This window comes from Lucilia sericata, unplaced genomic scaffold (genome assembly GCF_015586225.1).
Source record: "Lucilia sericata isolate MDLA Ls3-8-SP2 unplaced genomic scaffold, ASM1558622v1 Contig001409F_arrow, whole genome shotgun sequence".
NCBI classification, from domain to species: domain Eukaryota; kingdom Metazoa; phylum Arthropoda; class Insecta; order Diptera; family Calliphoridae; genus Lucilia; species Lucilia sericata.
In genome coordinates this window covers 48,333-71,079 of record NW_023995343.1, presented here as the reverse complement: position 1 = coordinate 71,079, position 22,747 = coordinate 48,333, and the positions used below count along the sequence as shown (strand labels likewise).

At 28.6% G+C, this 22,747-nt stretch overlaps 1 protein-coding gene across 6 annotated transcripts in view; it reads left to right on the top strand.

Moving 5' to 3' along the window:
* LOC119611280 (probable phospholipid-transporting ATPase IM) overlaps nucleotides 1-21,441 on the top strand; it is a 70,747-nt gene extending 49,306 nt beyond the window's left edge. For 2 of the 6 annotated variants that reach the window (XM_037966813.1, XM_037966812.1), the window contains exons 4-23: nucleotides 310-522; nucleotides 2,598-2,690; nucleotides 3,622-4,065; nucleotides 4,143-4,226; nucleotides 5,359-5,493; nucleotides 5,567-5,815; nucleotides 8,716-9,294; nucleotides 13,563-13,853; nucleotides 13,921-14,094; nucleotides 14,888-15,164; nucleotides 15,225-15,377; nucleotides 15,440-15,605; nucleotides 18,307-18,465; nucleotides 18,522-18,673; nucleotides 19,316-19,539; nucleotides 19,615-19,840; nucleotides 19,907-20,010; nucleotides 20,077-20,325; nucleotides 20,390-20,509; nucleotides 20,572-21,434. In XM_037966813.1, coding sequence (XP_037822741.1) covers nucleotides 310-522; nucleotides 2,598-2,690; nucleotides 3,622-4,065; nucleotides 4,143-4,226; nucleotides 5,359-5,493; nucleotides 5,567-5,815; nucleotides 8,716-9,294; nucleotides 13,563-13,853; nucleotides 13,921-14,094; nucleotides 14,888-15,164; nucleotides 15,225-15,377; nucleotides 15,440-15,605; nucleotides 18,307-18,465; nucleotides 18,522-18,673; nucleotides 19,316-19,539; nucleotides 19,615-19,840; nucleotides 19,907-20,010; nucleotides 20,077-20,325; nucleotides 20,390-20,509; nucleotides 20,572-20,850 — 4,371 coding nt within the window. In that variant the 3' untranslated portion in view covers nucleotides 20,851-21,434. Of the gene's footprint in view, nucleotides 1-309; nucleotides 523-2,597; nucleotides 2,691-3,621; nucleotides 4,066-4,142; nucleotides 4,227-5,358; nucleotides 5,494-5,566; nucleotides 5,816-8,715; nucleotides 9,295-13,562; nucleotides 13,854-13,920; nucleotides 14,095-14,887; nucleotides 15,165-15,224; nucleotides 15,378-15,439; nucleotides 15,606-17,824; nucleotides 18,245-18,306; nucleotides 18,466-18,521; nucleotides 18,674-19,315; nucleotides 19,540-19,614; nucleotides 19,841-19,906; nucleotides 20,011-20,076; nucleotides 20,326-20,389; nucleotides 20,510-20,571 lie in introns of those variants that run through there. The other 4 variants (XM_037966809.1, XM_037966810.1, XM_037966811.1 and 1 more) reach the window with 4 other exon arrangements.
* The last annotated feature ends 1,306 nt before the right edge of the window (nucleotides 21,442-22,747 follow it).

Genomic DNA, 22,747 nt, shown 5'->3' with positions numbered 1-22,747 from the left:
AATTAAATCCTATATATAGAGTTTCTAACCGGTAATAATAATAAAATAAAATGAGATTTCAATAAAGAAAGAGAGAGAGAGAGAGAAGGAGCTATTAAATATAACTTAAGTAAAAAGCTGTTTAGTTTTTTTTTATGAATTACATTTTCTTATCATGATTTTGATGAAATCCAGTATTAAGGAAAAGTAGAACAAATTTGTGGGGTTTTTTTATGGGGAATATATTTAAACTTTAATACATTTTAAATATTTTACTACTTTAATTTATATTTAATTTATTATATGTTTTTTTTTTTGTTCTTATTGCAGGATAACTATATTAAAACGTCCAAATATTCGTTGATGACATTTTTGCCATTTAATCTTCTAGAACAATTTCAACGTCTTGCCAACTTTTATTTCCTTTGTTTGTTGGTGTTACAACTTATACCGGCCATATCATCACTTACACCAGTTACCACAGCCATTCCATTAATCGGTGTACTGACATTAACCGCAGTTAAAGATGCCTACGATGATATTGTAAGTAGCGTATAGTATTTATTTTAAAAGTGTTGTATCTAGAAAGTATAATTAAAAAACGCAATTTTAAAACGCAAAACTAAAAATGTTTTCGCATTGACAATAGAATCTATTAAAGAATATAATTTTCTACGTGTTTGGAAAATCTCGTATTTTGAGTTACCTTACTTTTGCTGTAAATGAGCCATATATTAAATACTTGACAACAAAACAAAAATAAACAATCATATGAATGAAAATGGTAGAATAAAAAGCGAAAAGAAATAAAAATAAAACAAGTACTTTTTACATCGGCATTAGACCTGCCCTTAAAAATTTATTGGTCCTATGGGTTAACATAAACAAAAATTACACAGGCTAACGAATTTTTAAACCAGAGACCAAGGTATAGTTTTCAGAATTTATCCATCACATCAGGTTTTTGAGTTATCGTGTCCTTAAAGCTGAAAAAACAGTTTTTTTGGGCATATTTGAGACCTTATAAAAGAGGTAAGACATCTTAACTCATAAAATCCGTTATGTCGTCTGAAAATCGAATCTTTTGTCTTAAAAGTAAAGCTTTAACCTCCATGCTTCTTCAAGTCGTTTTAACTTAAAGCTTGAAAGAAATTCTGAGGCCAGATTTGGATTTTGCGATGAAATGGTCTCTGGGTTTGACTTTTTTAAAATTTTGTTATTAATTAATATGAAAGTTGTTTAATGTCCCAAAATCTGAGCAAATTTATTTATTTGACTCGTCTAGGACATGATTATGTTTAATTATAAGTACTGCTTCGCGAAAAGAGTTAGAACTACTACAGGCTTCATTAGCAAAGACTCATTTGTGGAAGTATGACTAGTTTCATATAAGATTTTCTTCGTTAATAGTACGATGTAACTGTTCCGAATCATCATTATATTCGCCATCAAAAAGGAGGGTACATTGGCATCGAAATTTTGGCCGTATCCGTTCGTCAGTCATCAAGATCTATAGGGCTGAAATTTAACAAAAATATTATCCATTTATGCAGTTAGCTTGATGTTGAGAATCGACAAAATTGGTGTTCATTTGACCCAAGCTTTCTCTCTACTTTCTATCAAATTATGTTAAGAGAAATTCGATACGTTTTTAGAAATTAATTACCCCTTTGAATTCTATAAGGTTCGGTGATCGTACTTCGGTCCATAATTAAACCGAGTCCCCATAAAATGCCATGCTCCAAAAATAAGATTTTGGTTTGTCTTAGATTCTGTCTGAAGTCAGTTGACCCTTCCACAATTACAATTAAAAATCGTCAGTAAAGTGACTGACTATATAGAAAAACAAATTTTAAAAAGAATTCATAAACTCAACGTAAAACTCCCAATTTTAATCCCTAGAAGCAGAACTAATTTAGTGACTAGTTCCATAAGAATAAAGACGGTTTCAAGGAAAAAGATTTCCTTGAATTGCCTCTGAGTATTTTCTTTATTTTAGAGACCGATCTAATATAATTATATATGTATTTCTATTTTATAACACCTGCATGTAGTATACATGTGGCTAGTATAGTATATGTAATTGTTTTATTTTACAACCATATGTAATTTTTCATGAATTTTTTTTTTAAATTTTTTTACACAAGAAGAAAATATTTGTGGTCTGTGTAGTAGTTGATGGTGGGGTAGATCATTGAAAACAAAAATTTTTTTATTTTGTTTTATTATTTTACTTTCATGGGTTGTTGACATTGACATTTGTGGTAAATTTTATGCCACTTAACCAATGACTACTGGCTGTCATTTTTATGATGTGTGAGCATTTTTACACTCGCAAAAAGCAGAGCAAATGAAAATAAGAAAATATCTTTTAAAAAAAATTCCCCAATAATCGAAATTTTCAAAAAATTTAGCATTTCTTTAATATGTATTACTTTTCTCTTGCTCGTTTTTTTTGAGTAATATTTTATTAGATAATATTTTTACTATTTTATTTCTTTAAGTGTAAATGTCTGTTCTCAAAATAAACAAAGTATTTAAACTTAATTTTAAAGTTCAAAGTCGTTAAATTTTGTATTTTATTAGTTAATAATTTATTTTACATTTCTTTTTTATAGCAACGACATTTGTCCGATTCTCAGGTGAATAATCGTAAATCAAAAACTTTAAGAAATGGTAAATTGGTTGATGAAAGGTGGTCCGGCGTACAGGTGAGTAATCGAAAACGTGTAAATAAAATTTACATTTAAGTATTTTTATTATTCAGAACTTTAAATTTAATATTTTTTTAGAATCTGCTTTAAAATTACTAATTCTAGAACGAGAATTCTACAATTTGTATTAAAATCCAAACTGACATCGTCATTACTTCTAAAACTAATTCTCTGAAACATTATTGTATTTCTAAAGTACTTTTAAGGTGTTTTTGGAAAGCAGTTCTTTGGTACTCAAGAAATTGTTCACTAGAACTTCCACTTCAGATTTTATTAATATTGAAAATAACATCATTTCTTCTAGTAATCGGTTTCACTACTTCTAGAACGAGTGCTAATAGAACCACTTCGCATTACATTAATATCGAAACTGATGTTGCCATTACTTCTAGTAATTGGTTTCTTTAACATTATTGTATTTCTAAAGTTCTATTTTTTTGGATCCAAACTTTGACCTTGTTCTTCAAGGGAATATTTGAATATTCCCTTCGTTATATCAAACTACCTTTGAGAATGACACTTTAAAACAAAATTCATCAATAATAGAACTGGTTCCAGAACTGCTCTATGCAATGCATATGGACTCTATAAATCTTCTTTAGAATCGGTTCGGAAAGTGAAAATTTCGAACAAAGACAGTTCCAGAACTGTCTTATTGGAAGGAATAAAAACATTTTTTCTACATCGAACTAAAAGGTGTAAATACAGAATAGAGTGCAGCCGGTAGCTTAGTTAGTAGTGTTCTAGTCTGTCAGTTCTATATATACATATAAAAAACGATAAAAACTATAAAAAAAATAAATAAAATTTCGTACATCTTCAAAAATATTTCTTTACACAAATAAACATCTTATTAAAACAAGTATTTTTTCTTAGTTATTTCTCATTTGTTGATCTCTGTCTAATTTCCAAATTGTTTACTTTCAAGGTGGGCGATGTGATACGAATGGAAAATAATCAATTTGTTGCTGCCGATATTCTATTGTTAAGTACTTCAGAGCCAAATGGTTTGTGTTTCATTGAAACGGCCGAACTGGATGGTGAAACGAATCTCAAATGTAAACAATGTCTAACAGAAACGATAGAGTTGGGACAACAAGACGATTTACTGTGGAATTTTAACGGGGAAATCATATGTGAGAAACCCAATAATTTATTAAATAAATTTGAGGGAACACTAATATGGCGTAATCAACGTTTTGCATTGGACAATGAAAAGATTCTCTTGAGAGGTTGTGTCCTGCGTAATACACAATGGTGTTATGGGGTTGTTATCTTTGCCGGCAAAGATACAAAGCTAATGCAAAATTCTGGCAAGACACAATTTAAGAGTACGGGTGTTGATCGTTTATTGAATTTTATAATAATTGGGGTGAGTGGAAAACTTTGCTAATTTTGTATTTGAAAATTTATTATTTCTAATGAATAATTTGTTTTTGATCATTTTAGATTGTTCTTTTTCTGTTATCCATTTGTGCATTCTTTACAGTGGCTTGTGCTTTATGGGAGGGATTTATTGGTCAACATTTTCAGGTATTTTATAATTTATAGTTTTTCTAGTTCAGTTCTAGTTCAGTTCTAGTTCAGTTCTAGTTCAGTTCTAGTTCAGTTCTAGTTCAGTTCTAGTTCAGTTCTAGTTCAGTTCTAGTTCAGTTCTAGTTCAGTAGTTCTAGTTCAGTTCTAGTTCAGTTCTAGTTCAGTTCTAGTTCAGTTCTAGTTCAGTTCTAGTTCAGTTCTAGTTCAGTTCTAGTTCAGTTCTAGTTCAGTTCTAGTTCAGTTCTAGTTCAGTTCTAGTTCAGTTCTAGTTCAGTTCTAGTTCAGTTCTAGTTCAGTTCTAGTTCAGTTCTAGTTCAGTTCTAGTTCAGTTCTAGTTAAGCTCTAGTTCAGCTCTAGTTCAGCTCTAGTTCAGTTCTAGTTCAGTTCTAGTTCAGTTCTAGTTCAGTTCTAGTTCAGTTCTAGTTCAGTTCTAGTTCAGTTCTAGTTCAGTTCTAGTTCAGTTCTAGTTCAGTTCTAGTTCAGTTCTAGTTCAGTTCTAGTTCAGTTCTAGTTCAGTTCTAGTTCAGTTCTAGTTCAGTTCTAGTTCAGTTCTAGTTCAGTTCTAGTTCAGTTCTAGTTCAGTTCTAGTTCAGTTCTAGTTCAGTTCTAGTTCAGTTCTAGGTCAGTTCTAGTTTAGTTCAGTTCTAGTTCAGTTCTAGTTCAGTTCTAGTTCAGTTCTAGTTCAGTTCTAGTTCAGTTCTAGTTCAGTTCTAGTTCAGTTCTAGTTCAGTTCTAGTTCAGTTCTAGTTCAGTTCTAGTTCAGTTCTAGTTCAGTTCTAGTTCAGTTCTAGTTCAGTTCTAGTTCAGTTCTAGTTCAGTTCTAGTTCAGTTCTAGTTCAGTTCTAGTTCAGTTCTAGTTCAGTTCTAGTTCAGTTCTAGTTCAGTTCAAGTTCAGTTCTAGTTCTGTTTTAGTTCAGTTTTAGTTCAGTTCTAGTTCAGTTCTAGTTCAGTTCTAGTTCAGTTCTAGTTCAGTTCTAGTTCAGTTCTAGTTCAGTTCTAGTTCAGTTCTAGTTCAGTTCTAGTTCAGTTCTAGTTCAGTTCTAGTACAGTTCTAGTTCAGTTCTAGTACAGTTTTTTGTATAATCTTATAATATAATCTCTTTTAATATATATTTCGTTTTATTTTCAGTCATATTTGCCCTGGGAAAATATAATACCCAAAAATGTACTACAAGGATCAACTGTTATAGGATTATTAGTATTCTTCTCTTATGCCATTGTATTAAATACCGTAGTGCCAATATCACTCTACGTTTCAGTAGAGGTAAATAATTTTCTATCAAATATCCGATTATTTAATTTAATATATAATTAATCATTTTCTCGCTGACCTTTAGGTTATACGTTTTGTTCAATCATTTTTAATAAATTGGGATGAAGAAATGTATTATGAACCAACTAAAACACATGCCAAAGCCCGTACCACCACCCTCAATGAAGAACTTGGTCAAATACAATATATATTTTCGGATAAAACCGGAACTCTGACACAAAATATTATGACCTTTAATAAATGCAGTATTAATGGCCGTACGTATGGTGATGTTTTCGATTTGCGTACCGGCGAAGTTGTGGAAATAACCGATGTAAGTTGTTAGTTTTAGTTTAAAAGAATGACCATTGCCAAACCAAAATAAACAAATAGTTAACTTTTTAATAATAATGTTCAAAATAACTTACATATGTTTTTTAAATAGTTTTAACATTTTTATTATTTACCACAACAAAAAAGAACAACACAATTTCCTCTTTTTTCTCTTTTTTAAAATTACATTTTAACCAAGCCCATGAATGAGCATTGCACTAAATATAATCAAAAACATAAACTAAACACTTATTAATAATTAATTTATTAATTAAATACCAATAATATAAAGTTAATAATAATAATAATAATACATAATAATACAATGTTTAAAGCATTTTGCTCTTACCTTTAATATAATGTAAATATTTTATTTATTCTTTTCGGGTTACTTTTAAGTTAAGAAATTCGTTTGTAATTTATGGAAATTGGGTTTCAATTTAATTATATACATATTATTTTATAAATACCATTCATAAACTTCCTTTACAACTTTACGTCCTTTTTCCCACTTACAGAAACAGACTCAAAAATATTTAGTCTGTTTGAAATTGTTATGATCCGAAGATTGTCATTTTATTGTCGTAAAAAATTGGTTCAATGGGAAAAACACTAAACCTAAGAGAAACTCTCCCTAAGCCCAAAAGAACTCACATTTGAGTTTTTGATCCACTCAACTAGAACTGAACTAGAACTGAACTAGAACTGACCTAGAACTGAACTAGAACTGAACTAGAACTGAACTAGAACTGAACTAGAACTGAACTAGAACTGAACTAGAACTGAACTAGAACTGAACTAGAACTGAACTAGAACTGAACTAGAACTGAACTAGAACTGAACTAGAACTGAACTAGAACTGAACTAGAACTGAACTAGAACTGAACTAGAACTGAACTAGAACTGAACTAGAACTGAACTAGAACTGAACTAGAACTGAACTAGAACTGAACTAGAACTGAACTAGAACTGAACTAGAACTGAACTAGAACTGAACTAGAACTGAACTAGAACTGAACTAGAACTGAACTAGAACTGAACTAGAACTGAACTAGAACTGAACTAGAACTGAACTAGAACTGAACTAGAACTGAACTAGAACTGAACTAGAACTGAACTAGAACTGAACTAGAACTGAACTAGAACTGAACTAGAACTGAACTAGAACTGAACTAGAATTGAACTAGAACTGAACTAGAACTGAACTAGAACTGAACTAGAACTGAACTAGAACTGAACTAGAACTGAACTAGAACAGAACTAGAACTGAACTAGAACAGAACTAGAACTAGAACTGAACTAGAACTGAAGTAACACTGTTCGAATTATTGCAAATTTTTTAAATTGTCGAACTTATGTTCGAATTTCCGAACATAACTTAAAATTCATGAAAATTTAAAAACTATTTTCAAAATTTCTAAGTTCGAAATAGAAAAATGTATGAAATTGATTTCCAATCAAACTATAATTGTACATTTATGAATTTTACGCTGTAGTTTAAATTTTCAAACGTTTTCGAAATTAATTTAGAATTTTCGAGTATATTTTAAATTGCCTTTATTCTAACCCCCTTATTCACAAACAAAATGTTTATTTTATAAACAGTTTATAAATTAGATTTTGTATGGAAATTTTGTTTTGTAAAACTTTTATAAAATAAAAATGTTGTTTGTGAATAAAGGGGTAAAACTGCATTTTTTCAAAACTTTTAACTTCGAAATTTGAGAATGCAAGAATAAAAAATCTAAAAATTTTTTCGAACATAGTTTGGCCTTAATAATTTCGTATTTAAGTAAAAAAAGTTCGGATTTTCTTAAATTCTCCAAATACATTAAGAATAATTGAAAATTATATGAAAATTTTTAATTTAAGAAATATTTCTATTTTAAATTAAAAAAAATTTCTATTAATTAAAAAAATAGAAATTGGGAAATATCGTGATAAGATTTTAAGTTTGAATTTTTGAAAGTATTCCAATGGTCACTGGATTATTCATTTTGATTTCAATATCAAAAATTTTGTTATTGCATACATCTAAAAAAGTTAAAATTTTTATTTTCTTTGGTCTATACTTTTTTTCAAATTGTAACGTTTTCAATATTTAATTTTCAAAATTATTTTTTTTTTTGTCTAAAAATTTATTTTGTTAAAAAATCAAAATTTTTGTATTTAGCATCATGTTGATAAATAATAAACAAGTATAACACAAAATAGTTGCACTTTTTTAAAAACATTGACTCACATACATATGTATGTATATCCCAATACATGTTTTAATTTCAATTATGTCTTTAAATTTATTTTATAAAAAGTAAAGTCAAAAGTTAGTTTCTTTAAATTTTAATGAAATAAATGGAAATTCATTAAAATATAAATTTTCAAAACTTGTTTTAATTTGCCAAAAATTAAAACAATTTCAGCTTACAAAATTACAAAAAGTTAAAATATTATTGTTTTCTTTATATTTCTTTAATTTTATAAAAATTTGAAATCTCAAAAGCAAATTAGAAAATATTAATTTTTTTGTAAAAAATAATGAGAATTGTACTTTCTATAATTTCTCTCATATATCATTTCTTACTTTAAGTAGAAGCAATTAATTTTTGCCATGATTTTATATATAATATTAAAAATTAATTTTAGTAAAAAATTATTTTTTTTTATAGTGTTGAACTTTAACAGTTTAAAGTTCAGAGAGAAAGAGAGTAATTGATTTATTCTTTAAGAACTTTAATTTAAAAACAAAATTTTAATTATTTTCTTAGAATTTGATTGAATCTAACTATTGACTTTTATTTTATTGTTTCAAAAGAAAACCACAAACTCTTGTTTTTAATTTAAGTTTATTTTTTTGATTTTACAATTTCAAAAACAAAAAATACTCGTTTATAATCATTGTAGAATGAATTTCAAACTCAAAATAGCAACAGCACAATAATGAAAAATAAATTAGATATTGGAACTACAGCCACGTTGCGACTACACAAAGTCGATGTACATAGAAGTGGTGGTAAGACCCCAACAACGCCCACAAATAATGTGTCTTCCAAAATCAAACAACTACACCAACTACAACAACAACCCACTACTACAACCAACAACACCACCACCAGTAAACAACTGAATAGTGGAAGCACTACAACTACACCCATAAATTCACCACCATCATGGGATAATTTTTATCTAAAACCTCCGGACACAGTTGCAGGGGTAGCAGGTGGAGGTGGTGTAACAAACACGCCTCATACACTAATCACAACCGCTAAAGTAGAAATAGAAAATCCCATATTTCACTATAATGATGATGCTAATGTAAATAGCCCACCGTCTAGTCCGTGTAGTACACCTAGTCCCCAAGGTAAACGTGTCAAGTATGCCAAAGAGCCTAAAACTCATGGGCGAGCTGCTAAACTAGAGCCATCGTCGGAAAAGGCGAGAGTTCGAAGGCAAGCTTCCACTTTATCGACATGCAGTGACAAAGTAATAATACTGGGTGATGTAGCCATAAAAGAACCAAAGATTATAGCCACAACCACCAATAATACTACCAACACCGCCACCACCACCACCACCACCACCTACCATTCAAATAACAACAAACCACCGCACAGTAACAATTACAAAATCCAAAATCTAAATCAAAACAACAGTGATTTAGCCTCAGTTTCACTTAAAAGAAAAATGAATGGCTCAACACCCAATACGGCCATAGCCATAACCACGCTTTCACCCACCAATTCTAGCACAGTTGTCACTCATTTGCAAAATCCGAAACCAAATAAGAAAAATCAAAATAAAAAATTTCGTTTTTCACCATTTAGCAAGAAAACACATACACCGCCTTTAATTGAAACCGTAACAATGACAACGTCTTCACCATCTTCATCAGCACCATCACCCAAGCCACCACATCGTTGTCGTCCACAATTTTGTACACCTTTTTGTAGTTGTTCTTCCTCTTCATTGCGCAATGAAGATCAACTAAATAGACAAGATTTTGTAACCATGTATGATGATTGTACAGAATCTTCTGCACATTATTTATATAATAAAAAGAGCACTTACACTACAACAACAACAACAACAGTTATTACTCCTTGCACCAACACAAAATGTACTAATAATATAAAACACAACAACACTAGAGATAATAATTTCTTAAAGCCACCACCACCTGATTTACACCTTTTCAATCACGATCAATACAATTTTGAAACTGCAACTGCAAGAAACAGCACCACAGCTCACATTTGGAACAATGTTCATCATAAGCAACAAGTGCACGTATGCATGTGATTTTGTTCTTAAACTATATTTTATTTTCAAATTCTATTAAAACTCTCTTTCTCTCTATGTGTCTGTGCGTGATTGTGCTATATTTTTTTTTAAATTTTAAATGATATTTTTATTTGTTTGTTTTCTATTTTGCATTGTGATTTTTTTTTTAATTTTTAAACTTTATATGCATTTCATAAGTAGTTTTTGTGGTTGCATTGAATCTCTTGCCAAACGAAGAACGTGATGAAATTTTAAAACATCATTATCGTCATTATCATTATCTTCGGTTGGCATCAAAATTTTACTGACTTTAAAAAGAGATCTATTAACTTTAGCTTTTTTCATTATGTTTTAGTTTATATTTAACTGAAAATCAATTAATTTTGAGGATGATTTTTTTATAAATAATTTAGTAAAAAAAAATTGCTTATGAAACCTTTGCTAAAAAACTCATTTTAAATATGTAATTTCCTTTATTTTTACAAACTATTGATTTGAGTATAAATGTAATTATTTTTCAAAGATTTAATAAGTTTAATTATGTTGTAATTAAGAACATTTAAAATTTGTTTAATTTATTAAATTAAATTTAGTTAAAATTATTTAAAATTTAATTTTTGTTATCCTTGAACTTTTCATTGTAAATAAGGCCACGAAAAAACTTAGTCCTTCTTAATGTTAATATAACTAGTAAATCATTAGTGCAATCGATTATCGTGACTTTTAGCTAATTAAGTATATTTAAAAACAGTGTATTTACAGAAAGAATTTTGTATAGTGCTATTTTCAACCGCAGAGTATGCTCCTCGCGACTAATTTCGAAAATTTTGATCATCAGCTCCGATGCGAATATATTTGAAATTTGGTAGCTTTGTCTCCTTGCAAAATTATAGGAGACAATAATGATTATGTTTGTGTCATACCACTTAATAGTGCCTTTTGTGCTGACAACTGAATTTGACCAAAACAACAAAGATCTACAGTATTATTCAAGACACTTCTCGTTGTACATTTTCGAGTTATTGATTCCGTTACTAACATACCTCGAAAAAAAAAAAAAAAAACATTTTTTTCTCAGCTTTCAATTGATTCTACAATTGACCACAGATAATTTCTTTAAAAATTTGTTTTTTTACCCTTCACCACTATATATTATGCATTTGTGCTGATGTTTGTAAATGCCAAAAATATTGGTGATATAGCCACCTTAAAGTATACCAATCGGCTCAGAATCACATTCAGTAAACCTTGTGAGCACGCTAAAGGTCGCAATTTTCAAGATAATTTGGCACATCTCTTCTTATGACCCATTGCAAAACCTATTAAAAGTGGTTTAAATCCCCCGAATAAGGCTTTTGAGCTCGTAAATTTATTAAATGTTCTTCTCTACGGCAAGATAATAGGTTTCACAGAATGCTCACTGCCAAGAGTAAGCTTTTTTTGGGTCCTATGGTTCGCTTTGTATTGTATGTAAAGAATGATAGTAAGAGAGAGAAAGCTGGAGGATATAGTATATACGAAGGTAATAAAGAAGGCAAAATTAAACAAAGATGAAATGAACATTCTCATTGTTAGAATGCTAAGAGTCATGTGAACTATTCGATTCCAATTCGACAAATTTAGGAATGCTAGCATACGTTCTAGTTGAACGTCTGACAGATACGATAGATCAGAAAAATGTGACGACCCCAACGTTTGGATCGTTTCTAGGACCGGGCAGTTACACAGAAGTTGAGTTTTTCCACCTGAGAAGTTTCCTTCTCCTTCTCGTTCTGACAGCTTCTACAGAAGTCGTTATATGGCAGCGGTCTTGAGCTAAACTATAACATGTAACAGATATGTGTCTCTTAATGGCCGAGAGTGGGACCCCACCGAATTGATCTATATCTATGGGTATGTCAGCAATGTTGTTGTCGTTTGTGTCTCCATGTCCTTTGACCCAAACAAGGGTAATTGTTTAATGTCTCGCCATTAAAAGACGCTCGGCATTCTTGGACAAGTATTGATGTAGAATATACACCGAAAAAGGATTTAATGGCGGCTTAACTATCAGTATAGATTCTGATATCTCTGTTAGATATCTGATAGTACCTAAGCAAACTTGATGCCCTTTTTATCGCCAAAATTTCAGCTTGTAAAATTGAGCCTAAAGGAGATTTTGGTTCCAAATTCCTCAATGAAGATGCCTCCGCCAACACTTTTACTTGTTTTTGATCTATCAGTTAAAACATGAAGACCAAAAACATATAAAGGTGGGGTTTCAGATTAATCAGTGATTATACTATACCACAAATCTCTCGTAATGAACGGTTCCGTATTACAATAGTCAGTGCAAAAGTGTAGGTCTGGGAGGTGATCTACAATCTTTCTTCTGGAACCAAAGTTCCATCTGTTTGAAGTACTCAATCTGACTGCAGTGTTCATTGACAGTTGTCTAGCAAGAAGATCTACAGGTAGCCAGTTTAGCATAGCGAAGAGCGCTTATTAATAACTACTATATTACTATGAAATTCTTCAGAAAATCCCTCTACCAAAATTTATAAGGATAGGCCCATATTTGCCCTTGTCCCCGTATAACCCCTCTTTCAGAAATTCACTTTTTTGTCAACAAATTGTTAAAATATTTCGGAATTAACGCAATAACAACTTAAACTTACTTGTTTCTTTTAAAATTGTTTGTTCTTTAGACTTTCAAGTCCTTTTAAAAGGACACAAAGACTTATTAGAAAAAAACGGAGTATACATAGTTAATATTAATAATCTCATAATCATGTGAGAAAATGGCTCTTACACGTTATTATACATATGTGATTTGACAATTACAAAACTTGCCACGCCCACTTTTGTTATTACTGCCATTTTCACCCCAAATGTTTCTGTGCATAATGTTAAAAAAAGTTTTTGGCATAGTTTTCTAGATAACTTTCAATACTCCCAAAAACTGGACAGCAAAAAAAGTAAAAAGCTCAAATTACACAGACAGCTTTTATTAAATATAAGCCGATGTCTTAAATAGTATCTTATCAACTTATTTAATATATTTATGAAAAAAGTGGAAATAACTGATTTTTGCTTTTTATAACTATTTTATTAAAAATTAAAATAATAAACTGTAAAATTAAATTAATTAAATGTAACAAGTGCTGCTTTAACATTTTCGCTAATTATTAATATATATTTATTTAATTTAAATAAAATATATGTATTTTAAATTTAACATTAAATGCATGTAAATTTTATTAAAAAATTAAAGTCTACAACAAAATAACCAACCATTTTATACTCGTAAAGTACCAGCTATATATGCCGCCTTTAACTCATATCTCTTAGAAATACTTATATACATAACTATAAAACATTACCGCTAAATACTACATATCATATCAATATTTACTTCTAGACTAAATTACTTTTATTGTAATAATTATAAATATTTTTCAATTTTTTCCCCTTCAATTTTTTCTCTAAAGACTGTAGAGCCAGTTGATTTTTCGGCAAATCCTGAATATGAACCGGAATTTCGTTGGTACGATAGAACACTGTTGGATGCTGTGCGTTCCGATGAAGAACATGCCCATAACTTCTTTCGTTTGTTAGCCCTGTGTCATACCGTTATGCCTGAATATGTGGAAGATCGTTTAGAGTATCAGGCTCAGAGTCCCGATGAATCGGCATTAGTGTCGGCAGCTAGAAATTTTGGTTTTGTATTTCGTTCTAGAACACCAAACAGTATTACAATAGAGGTTATGGGTCGAAAGGAGGTATGTGAAGAAATTTTATAAAGTAGTTTTGAAAGTGTTAATAAGATGATTTTTGAACGTTTTTAAGGAATATGAGCTGTTACATATTTTGGATTTTAATAATGTACGCAAACGTATGTCGGTTATATTAAGACGCGGTGATAAAATATTCCTATATTGTAAGGGAGCTGATAGTGTTATTTATGATAGGTTAAGTTCTAGTCAACATGATATTAAAGCGCGTACACAAGATCATTTGAATGTAAGTATATAATTTAGATTATAAAAATTAGATTTCTCTCAAAAAAAACTCAAAATTTCTGTAGATATTTTCTCTTTAAAAGAAACAAAATTTTTGTAGAATCTTTCTCTTCAAAAGAGACAACATTTCTATAGAAACTTTATCTTTAAAAGAAACAAAATCTCTATAGAAACTTCCCTCTTAAAGGAGACAAAATTTCTGTAGAATGTTCTCTTTAAAAGATTCATATTTTTTACAGAAATTGTGTCCCTTTTATATGAAAGTTTCTCTTTAAAATATATAAAATGTTTATAGAAATATTCTCTTTTAAAGAGACGAAGTTTCTATAAAAATATTATATTTTTAAGAAACAAAAATTCTATAGAAACTTTCTGGTTTCTAAAAGAGATAGAATTTCTAAAGAATTTCTTTCCTTAAAAGAGACAACATTTCTAGAGAAACAGGCTCTTTAAAAAAGACAAAAGTTATTTACAAATTTTCTCTTTTAAAGAGACAATACTTTTATAGGAATGTTCTCTTCAAAAGAGACACAATTTTTCCTTAAAAGATACACAATTTCTAGAATTTTTCTCTTTAAGATAGAAAAAAAAAATCTTTAGAAATTTACTCTTTAAAAGAGACAAAAGTTCTACAGAAATTTACAAAATTTCTATAAACAAAAAATTAAAACCTTGACAAAGAGAGACGACTCCTATATAAATTGTCTTTCACAAAGAGACAAAGTTTCTATAAAAAATTTCTGCTACAAAGAGACAAAATGTCTATAAAACAAATACTTCTCTAATTATTACAGAAATTCGCTGGCGAAGGTCTACGTACGCTTGTCTTAGCTGAACGACATTTAAGCCCAGAATTCTATGAAGATTGGAGTAAACGTCATTGGGAAGCCTCAGTATCACTAGATCATCGAGAGGAAAAACTAAATGCAATAATGGAAGAAGTTGAAAGTGAGTTGGTGCTAGTTGGAGTAACAGCCATAGAAGATAAATTACAAGATGGTGTACCGCAAACTATAGCAAATTTACAAATGGCTGGTATTAAAGTATGGGTCTTAACAGGAGATAAGCAAGGTAATAATCTAGCAATATCAAAGAAATGTATTTCTTTAAAATGGAATTTATATTTTACAGAAACTGCTATAAATATAGGATACTCATGTCAATTATTAACCGATGACCTGGCCGATGTTTTCATAGTGGATGGTAGTACAATCGAAGAGGTTGATAAACAACTGAGACAATTTAAAGAATCAATTAGAATAGTTAATAGATTTAGGCCAACACGTAAGTTTATAAACTTGCAAACAAAATACAATATATTCTTATATATTTATTTCTTTTTACAGCTCTTGAACCTGCTGTGAATTTGAATGGCTCCCATTTGAATGATCGTAGCCCCTCATCATTGAAAATTACTCAAGTGTCACCACCACCACCGCCTGCTATATCAGTTGTTACCTTTAGGTGGGATGATGATGTCAATAATATGCGTAAAAAGGGCGAACCGGACAGGTAGAGGGAATATCATATCATCATCTACTTTATCTCTTCTTACCCTTTCAAAACAAAAGTTATACAAAACGTTTTTACACCGTTTTACTTTTTTTTAGAAAAATCTTTCTTTTTTACGAAAGATTTTTTTCTGCTCTCTCGTTTTTAATTTATTTTGTTTTCTGTTAAGTTTTAATTTTTTATAATTTCAAATTTTATTTGTTCTTTTTTTTGGTATTCATATTTTTTGATGTAGTTAAGGGTTATTAATACAGAAATACACAGTTATAGTTGGTTTACATAGTTTCTCACTTTACTAGCTAGTATTTCGTTTTTTTCTACAAGTTTTATGTTTTTCGGTATCTAACCAAGAAAAATTTTATGTTGGATTATATTTTGTAATTTACACAAATGGGAAATTATTATTTTTTTAATATTTGTTAACTAAATTTTAAGTAATTAATAATTCTTATAATTATTTGTACTTTGGAAGCTTTAAATTTGATTGGTTTTGTAGTTTTTATATAAGAAAAGCGCTAGAAACATTAGTTAGAATTCAGTTATTCAGGCTTTTTAGTAAAAGTTTATGAAAAGATTCAATGGCTTTTCGATATATTAAAGAACAAATATTATTGCTTTAGTCCATTTTAATTCAAAACGTTTATACATATAAAACACGTACCTTAATAAATTATTTGAGACATTTCTAATGTGTCCTGCCCATCAGGAGATTTTTCTCAAATAAACTAACATAGAGACAAAATTCTATAGTAATATTGTCTTCCAGAGAGAACATTTCTCTAACAAAGAGACTAAATTTATATAAAAACTTTATATTACTAAGAGACAAAATTTCTATAGAAACTTTCTCTTTCAAAAAGACAAAATTGCTATAGAAAATTTCTATAGAAGTTTTCCTATACATAGAGACAAAAATCTATAAAAACTCTCTTGCAAAGAGACAAAATTTCTGCAGAAACGTTCTCTTACAAGAAGGCAAACTTTCCCTTACAAAGAGATCAATTTCTATAGAAGGTTTCTCTTACAAAGAGGCAGTCTCTTACAAAGAGACGTTTCTATAGAAACTTTCTCTATCCCTCTATCGCCAATCAACATTTCATGTGAAATATGTTCCCTTTTCACTTTTTTCGTTCACCAACTTTTTTGTCATGAAAAAATTCCCCTGTTGTGAAATTTATTGATGAAATTTTGTAAACATTAAACAGCTGTTGCATGCAAAATCAACTATTGTGAATAAATTGTTCACAACAAGTTTACGATAGCAATTTTCCCTTCAAGGGAACAAAAATTTCACTTCTATTGGCGATCAATTAAATCAATTAAAATATTTTTCAAAAATAATCGTAATGATTATTTAATTCTCTGGTATAAAATTTCTGATTATTAATTGATTACGATTAAAATTAATCTAAAAATAATCAGGATTAATTAAAATTAATGAAAATAATCAAAAATAATCAGAATTAATCAAATAATTAATTTGATTACTTTCAAGGATTAATTTTGATTATTTTTGATTAATTTCTATATATTTGGTACAGTTCTCTATCTTTTTACATTACGTGTAATGGAAAACTGTTTTTCAAGTTACACACTATTCGATTATATGACTGTTTTATTGAAAACAATATATTTATCAAGTTTATTTCGATTGAAAATCTTGATCTCAGTACAAGATATTAGAAAAAAAATACTGCAATCTTTTCGAAATGGGTCTTAAAAAATCCGTAGCGGATTGCCGGAAAAATAATTAAATTTTTCTTAGAGTTTTTTTTGGGAGGAAATTATACTAAATATATGAAAAATAATCAAAATTAATCCTTGAAAATAATCAACTAATTTTTTGATTAATTTTGATTTTTTTTGATTATTTTCATTAATTCCAATTAATCCCAGATTTTTTTTAGATTATTTTTAATCGTACTCAATAATTAATTAAAAAAATTGAAAACAATCGTTAATTAATCATTAATTTTACCTATTTAATAAAAATAATCTAATTAATAATGATTACGATTATTAATCATTATTTTACAGCTAGGCTTTGAAATCTACTTTTTTGTTACATTTTACTTTTCTGTTTGTTATTTTATCTTTTTTCCATAATTGTTTAGTTTATTTTAAATATTTTGTTAAACTTTATTTTAAGAAAAAAAAAAAAAAGAAAACGAAACACCAAAACATTTTACCAAAGAAAAACTCTCCAAACATTTTTTTAGCTATAATTTCTATTCAGTTGATACAAATGGATGATTTTCCCCCTCTATTGGTACCTTGTTTCGCCCGTAATGTAAATTTATAAATAAATTAAATATAAGTTCGTGTTTATTGTTTGTCATTGTTTAAAAAAAAAATAAACATGTAAATAATTACTTTCAATTCATTAACTAAAACCAACATAAAATCATTGTGAGCGCTTGTTATAATTTAAATATAAAAACAATACGTATTATTAATTATAAAATAGTAAATAATATTTATTTAATAATTAATTAAATTAAACTAATTTAACACTTTTTTCCAAAAAACCAATTGCCCAGCTTTTGTAATACATTTTTACTAATCTTTTTCTTACTTTGTGCAATTTCAATGGCTTTCACTTAAAATTTTGTTATTGTGTTTGTGTGTTTTTGTTATTAGTTAGAAAAAAAAAATACTTTTAAATATTTATTTAATTTTAAATTTTATTTCATTGTTAAAGTGCTGAAACTAATGAACTGTATGATTCATTAGAGAAGGGCGGCAGTGCGGCTCGTAATGTTTTGCGTGATGACGAAATTGTTGAAGAAAATACAGGTTTTGCTATAGTTATTAATGGCCATTCATTGGTCCATTGTTTATCACCCGAACTGGAAACAAAGTAAGTTTTATTTTCATTAATTTAGGCGAATTGTTTTTAATTTTGTTAAATTATAGATTCCTGGATATTGCTTCACAATGTAAGGCTGTTATATGCTGTCGTGTTACACCTTTACAAAAGGCCTTAGTTGTGGAATTAATCAAACGTGCCAAGAATGCAGTTACTTTAGCAATAGGTGATGGTGCCAACGATGTCTCTATGATCAAAGGTAAAGTGGAAATATGTATAAAAAATCGCAATTTCTCTCCTTCAAATTGGACAAATTTATCTTCAAAAGAGACACAATTTCTATAGTTATTTTCCCTTCAAGAGAGACGCAACTTCTATAGAAAGTTTCTCTTCAATAGAGACACAATTTCTATAGAAGTTTTCTCTTTTAAAGAGAAACCATTACTATATAAATTTTCTCTTTAAAAACATAAATACAATTCATACAATTTCTAAAGGAATTGTTTCTTTCCTAAAGAAGAAGTTTTCTCTTTTAAAGAGTCACAATTTCTATAGAAATTTTCTCCTTAAAAGACACACAATTGCTTTAGAAATTTAATCTTCAAAAGACACACAATTTCTATAGAATTTTTTCTTCAAAAAAGACACAATTTCTATAGAAATATTTTCTCTAAAAAGAATGCAATTTCTAAACATGTTTGGTCTTCAAAAGAGACACAATTTCTATAGAAATTTTCTCTTCCATAGAAACACCATTTTTAATGAAATTTTCTCTATTAAAGACACAACGTCTTCAATAAACTTTATATATAACAATCCTTTGCTTATTCTATCTATTCTATAAAAAGGTGCAGTTTTCTATAAAAGCGAATAATTTTTATTTATTTTCTCTTCATTACAGCCGCCCATATTGGTGTTGGTATATCTGGTCAAGAGGGTTTACAAGCTGTATTGGCAAGCGATTATTCGATTGCACAATTTCGCTATTTAGAAAGACTTTTATTGGTGCACGGGCGTTGGTCCTACTATCGCATGTGCAAATTCCTGCGTTATTTTTTCTATAAAAATTTTGCATTTACCTTGTGTCATTGTTGGTATTCATTTTTTTGTGGTTTTAGCGCACAGGTTAGTAGTTTCACTCTAATTAAATTTAAAGACTACAATTTTGTATAAAAAATAACATAAACTTCCATTTTACAGACTGTTTTTGATCCCATGTTTATATCGGTTTATAATCTTTTCTACACATCATTGCCTGTCTTAGCGCTGGGCGTATTCGAACAAGATGTTTCAGATAGACATAGTGTGGATTTTCCCAAACTATATACGCCAGGCTTAAAAAGTCAATTGTTTAATACCAAAGAATTTGTGTATAGTGTATTACATGGTGCCTTTAGTTCGTTAATATTATTTTTAATTCCTTATGGTGAGAGTAGATTTACTGAAATTTAAAGTTTTTTCTTCTGTAAAATAAAAGTTTATTTGTTTACAGGTACTTATCACAAAGGCGTCTCGCCAAATGGTTTAATTTTAAGTGATCACATGACTCTGGGAGCGGTTGTTGCAACTATTTTAATTATTGATAATACTGCACAGGTATGAAATGTTTAAATAAACATGTCATTTGGGGATTTTTAATATTTAATACTTTTTCGTTAACAGATTGCCTTATATACATCATATTGGACAATTTTTAATCACATAACAATTTGGGGTAGTCTGATATGGTATTTTGTTTTAGACTACTTTTATAATTACGTTATTGGCGGACCCTATGTGGGCTCCTTAACAATGGCCATGAAAGATCTCACATTTTGGACTACCATGTTCATAACTGTGGTGCTAATTATGATACCAGTATTAGCTTATAAATTCTATTTAATAGATTGTCAACCAAGTCTGGCAGATAAGGTAAGAGATTTAGGAATCTTTATATGACAGAATAATTAATGATTACATTTTGTTATTTGAACAGATACGTATGAAGAGACGTCAAGCAAGTTTGAAACTAAGACAGACTAGCAGTGTTATGAGGGCACCATCCTCTAGAAGATCAAGAAGATCTTTAAGATCTGGTTATGCGTTTGCCCATCAAGTAAGTTTTATTATAATAATATATTTTTAATAAGTTTTAAACCTTTAATTCCCACTTTTTAGGAAGGCTTTGGTCGTCTTATTACTTCTGGTAAAATTATGCGTAAATTGCCGCAAGAATTTGCTTTTCCTCTGGGTTTGGGTAGTAAAAAGGTACAAAGTTCCGGCGCTACACAAGATGCCAAGACCAATAACAACAATAGCACGCGTGATAATAATAAAAACTCCTCAATGGATGATAATTCTTTAAATAATGATGCCTTAACTAATAATACTGAAACAAATATTGAGGGACTAAGTCCGCGTGCTCCTTGCCAAGATTTAGATACGATAAATCTCTAAACAAAAAACAATACTTACATATAAACAAAAGTATTCAACTAAAATGCTACTACAAACTAAAATAAAAGTGTAAACAATTTTTTTAATTAAAAAATGTAAAACAAAAGTAACTTATAACATAAAATAGTTTTAAAGTAACATTAATTATAGGCTTGTAGTATATTCATTTCATATTAAAACTTAATGAAACCAAAAACACTGTTAAATATCAACTTTTTTGATATAAAATTGAAAAAATAAATTAAATTAATTATAATTAAGGAAACTACAAAACAAATTGATCGGAAAATCAAAAACAAATTAGCTTTAAAACCAACAACATAATAATGTTAATTTCATAATAATTTTTTTTTCTAGTATATTCGAGAATCATGATAAATAAGTAATTAAATAATTTATTTATATTTAGAAATAAATATGCATATAGGAAACATATGCGTATTGTTACAACAAACATTACCAAATATTTATTATTATTATTAGTAGTAATAGTTATTGTTAGAATTTTTAAGAAAATCATTAAAAAAAACTCTTGGCTAATTTAAAACTAAACCAGTAATAATTTTTTAAAATTATCTCATCTAAGTCAATATTTATTTTAGTACCTTTATTTTTTTTATGCTAAAAAATGGCTCATTATTATGTTTTTTATAAATTTGTAGTAGTTTTAACGCACTAACTACAGGTTAATTGTAACATTTTAATTATTATTATTATTATGTATTATTAAATTCTTTTTGTATTGTTTATTAGTTGTGTTTATTATTTCTATATATTTTCTTGTAGAATTACATTTCTCAAATGTCCTTTAAGCTTAGAGTTTAACTTTATATAATTTTACATATATTTTGGTGTTTATTTATTATTATACGTGAAAATATGTGATTTAAGTTTTAAGTTGAATTAAACAAATCGAAATGAATAATGAAATATAATAAAAGAAATATTGTATATACAAATATAAAACAGAAGATTTCAATTTATTTGCTGTAAATGTTTAAAAAACAAATGAAGTCTATCTGTTAATTAGGAATTAACTTTTTTTCTTCTCTTCAACCTTTATATCGAGACACTAAATAAGCTGAGTTAGCACTTTTTGAATATAGTGTCTAGATATTTTAAGGGAACTGAATAACAATTGCGAAGAATTTTTTTTAATTTTGAATTCAAATTTTGGAAAAATTTTTATTATTAGAAGTTCAAGGATATATACAAACAAACTCGAATTTTGTTGGACAAGGTAACGAACTATTGCATTTATTTTTAACGATCTGGCTACTTCATACATATAATACAACTCTGCAAACATATTATCTGTTTATCATTCACTTTGATTGACTTTGAAGAAGAGGAAGCATTATTTACAGTTATAAAATAACACATTGTGTAAATTATCGAAAAGTTTGTGTGGAATTTAATTTCTTAAAAAGAAAAATCATGAAAACGAAACATTCACGGACAATAATATATTTATAAATAAGAACAATAACAATTTATAAGTGGCTACAGGATCATTAAAGTTTCTCATAAGTCTGTACAAAAACTTTTGATGAATCAAATTTCTGTAACTCGGGTTTTTATATAAAAAATTAAATTAGATGCAGAGAAAACAAGAAGAATCTGCAATCATTTAATCTTAGAAAATAAAATTAAGTTTCAAATAAAATCTAAGATTATTATAGTGTTGTGTTCCCGACTTTAAATCCTTAACAATGCTTCCAATTGACTAATACCTAATTAAATTTAATTTAATTAAATTTTCCATGAAAACCCTAAAATCGGCTAATCCTTAAATATGGGTCCAATCGAGAGAACAAAAATAGCGATCTCTTTAGATACTAGAGGACGTGTTCAGTTAGGAACAAAAAAATCTCTTGTTTACAAAAAACCTGACTGT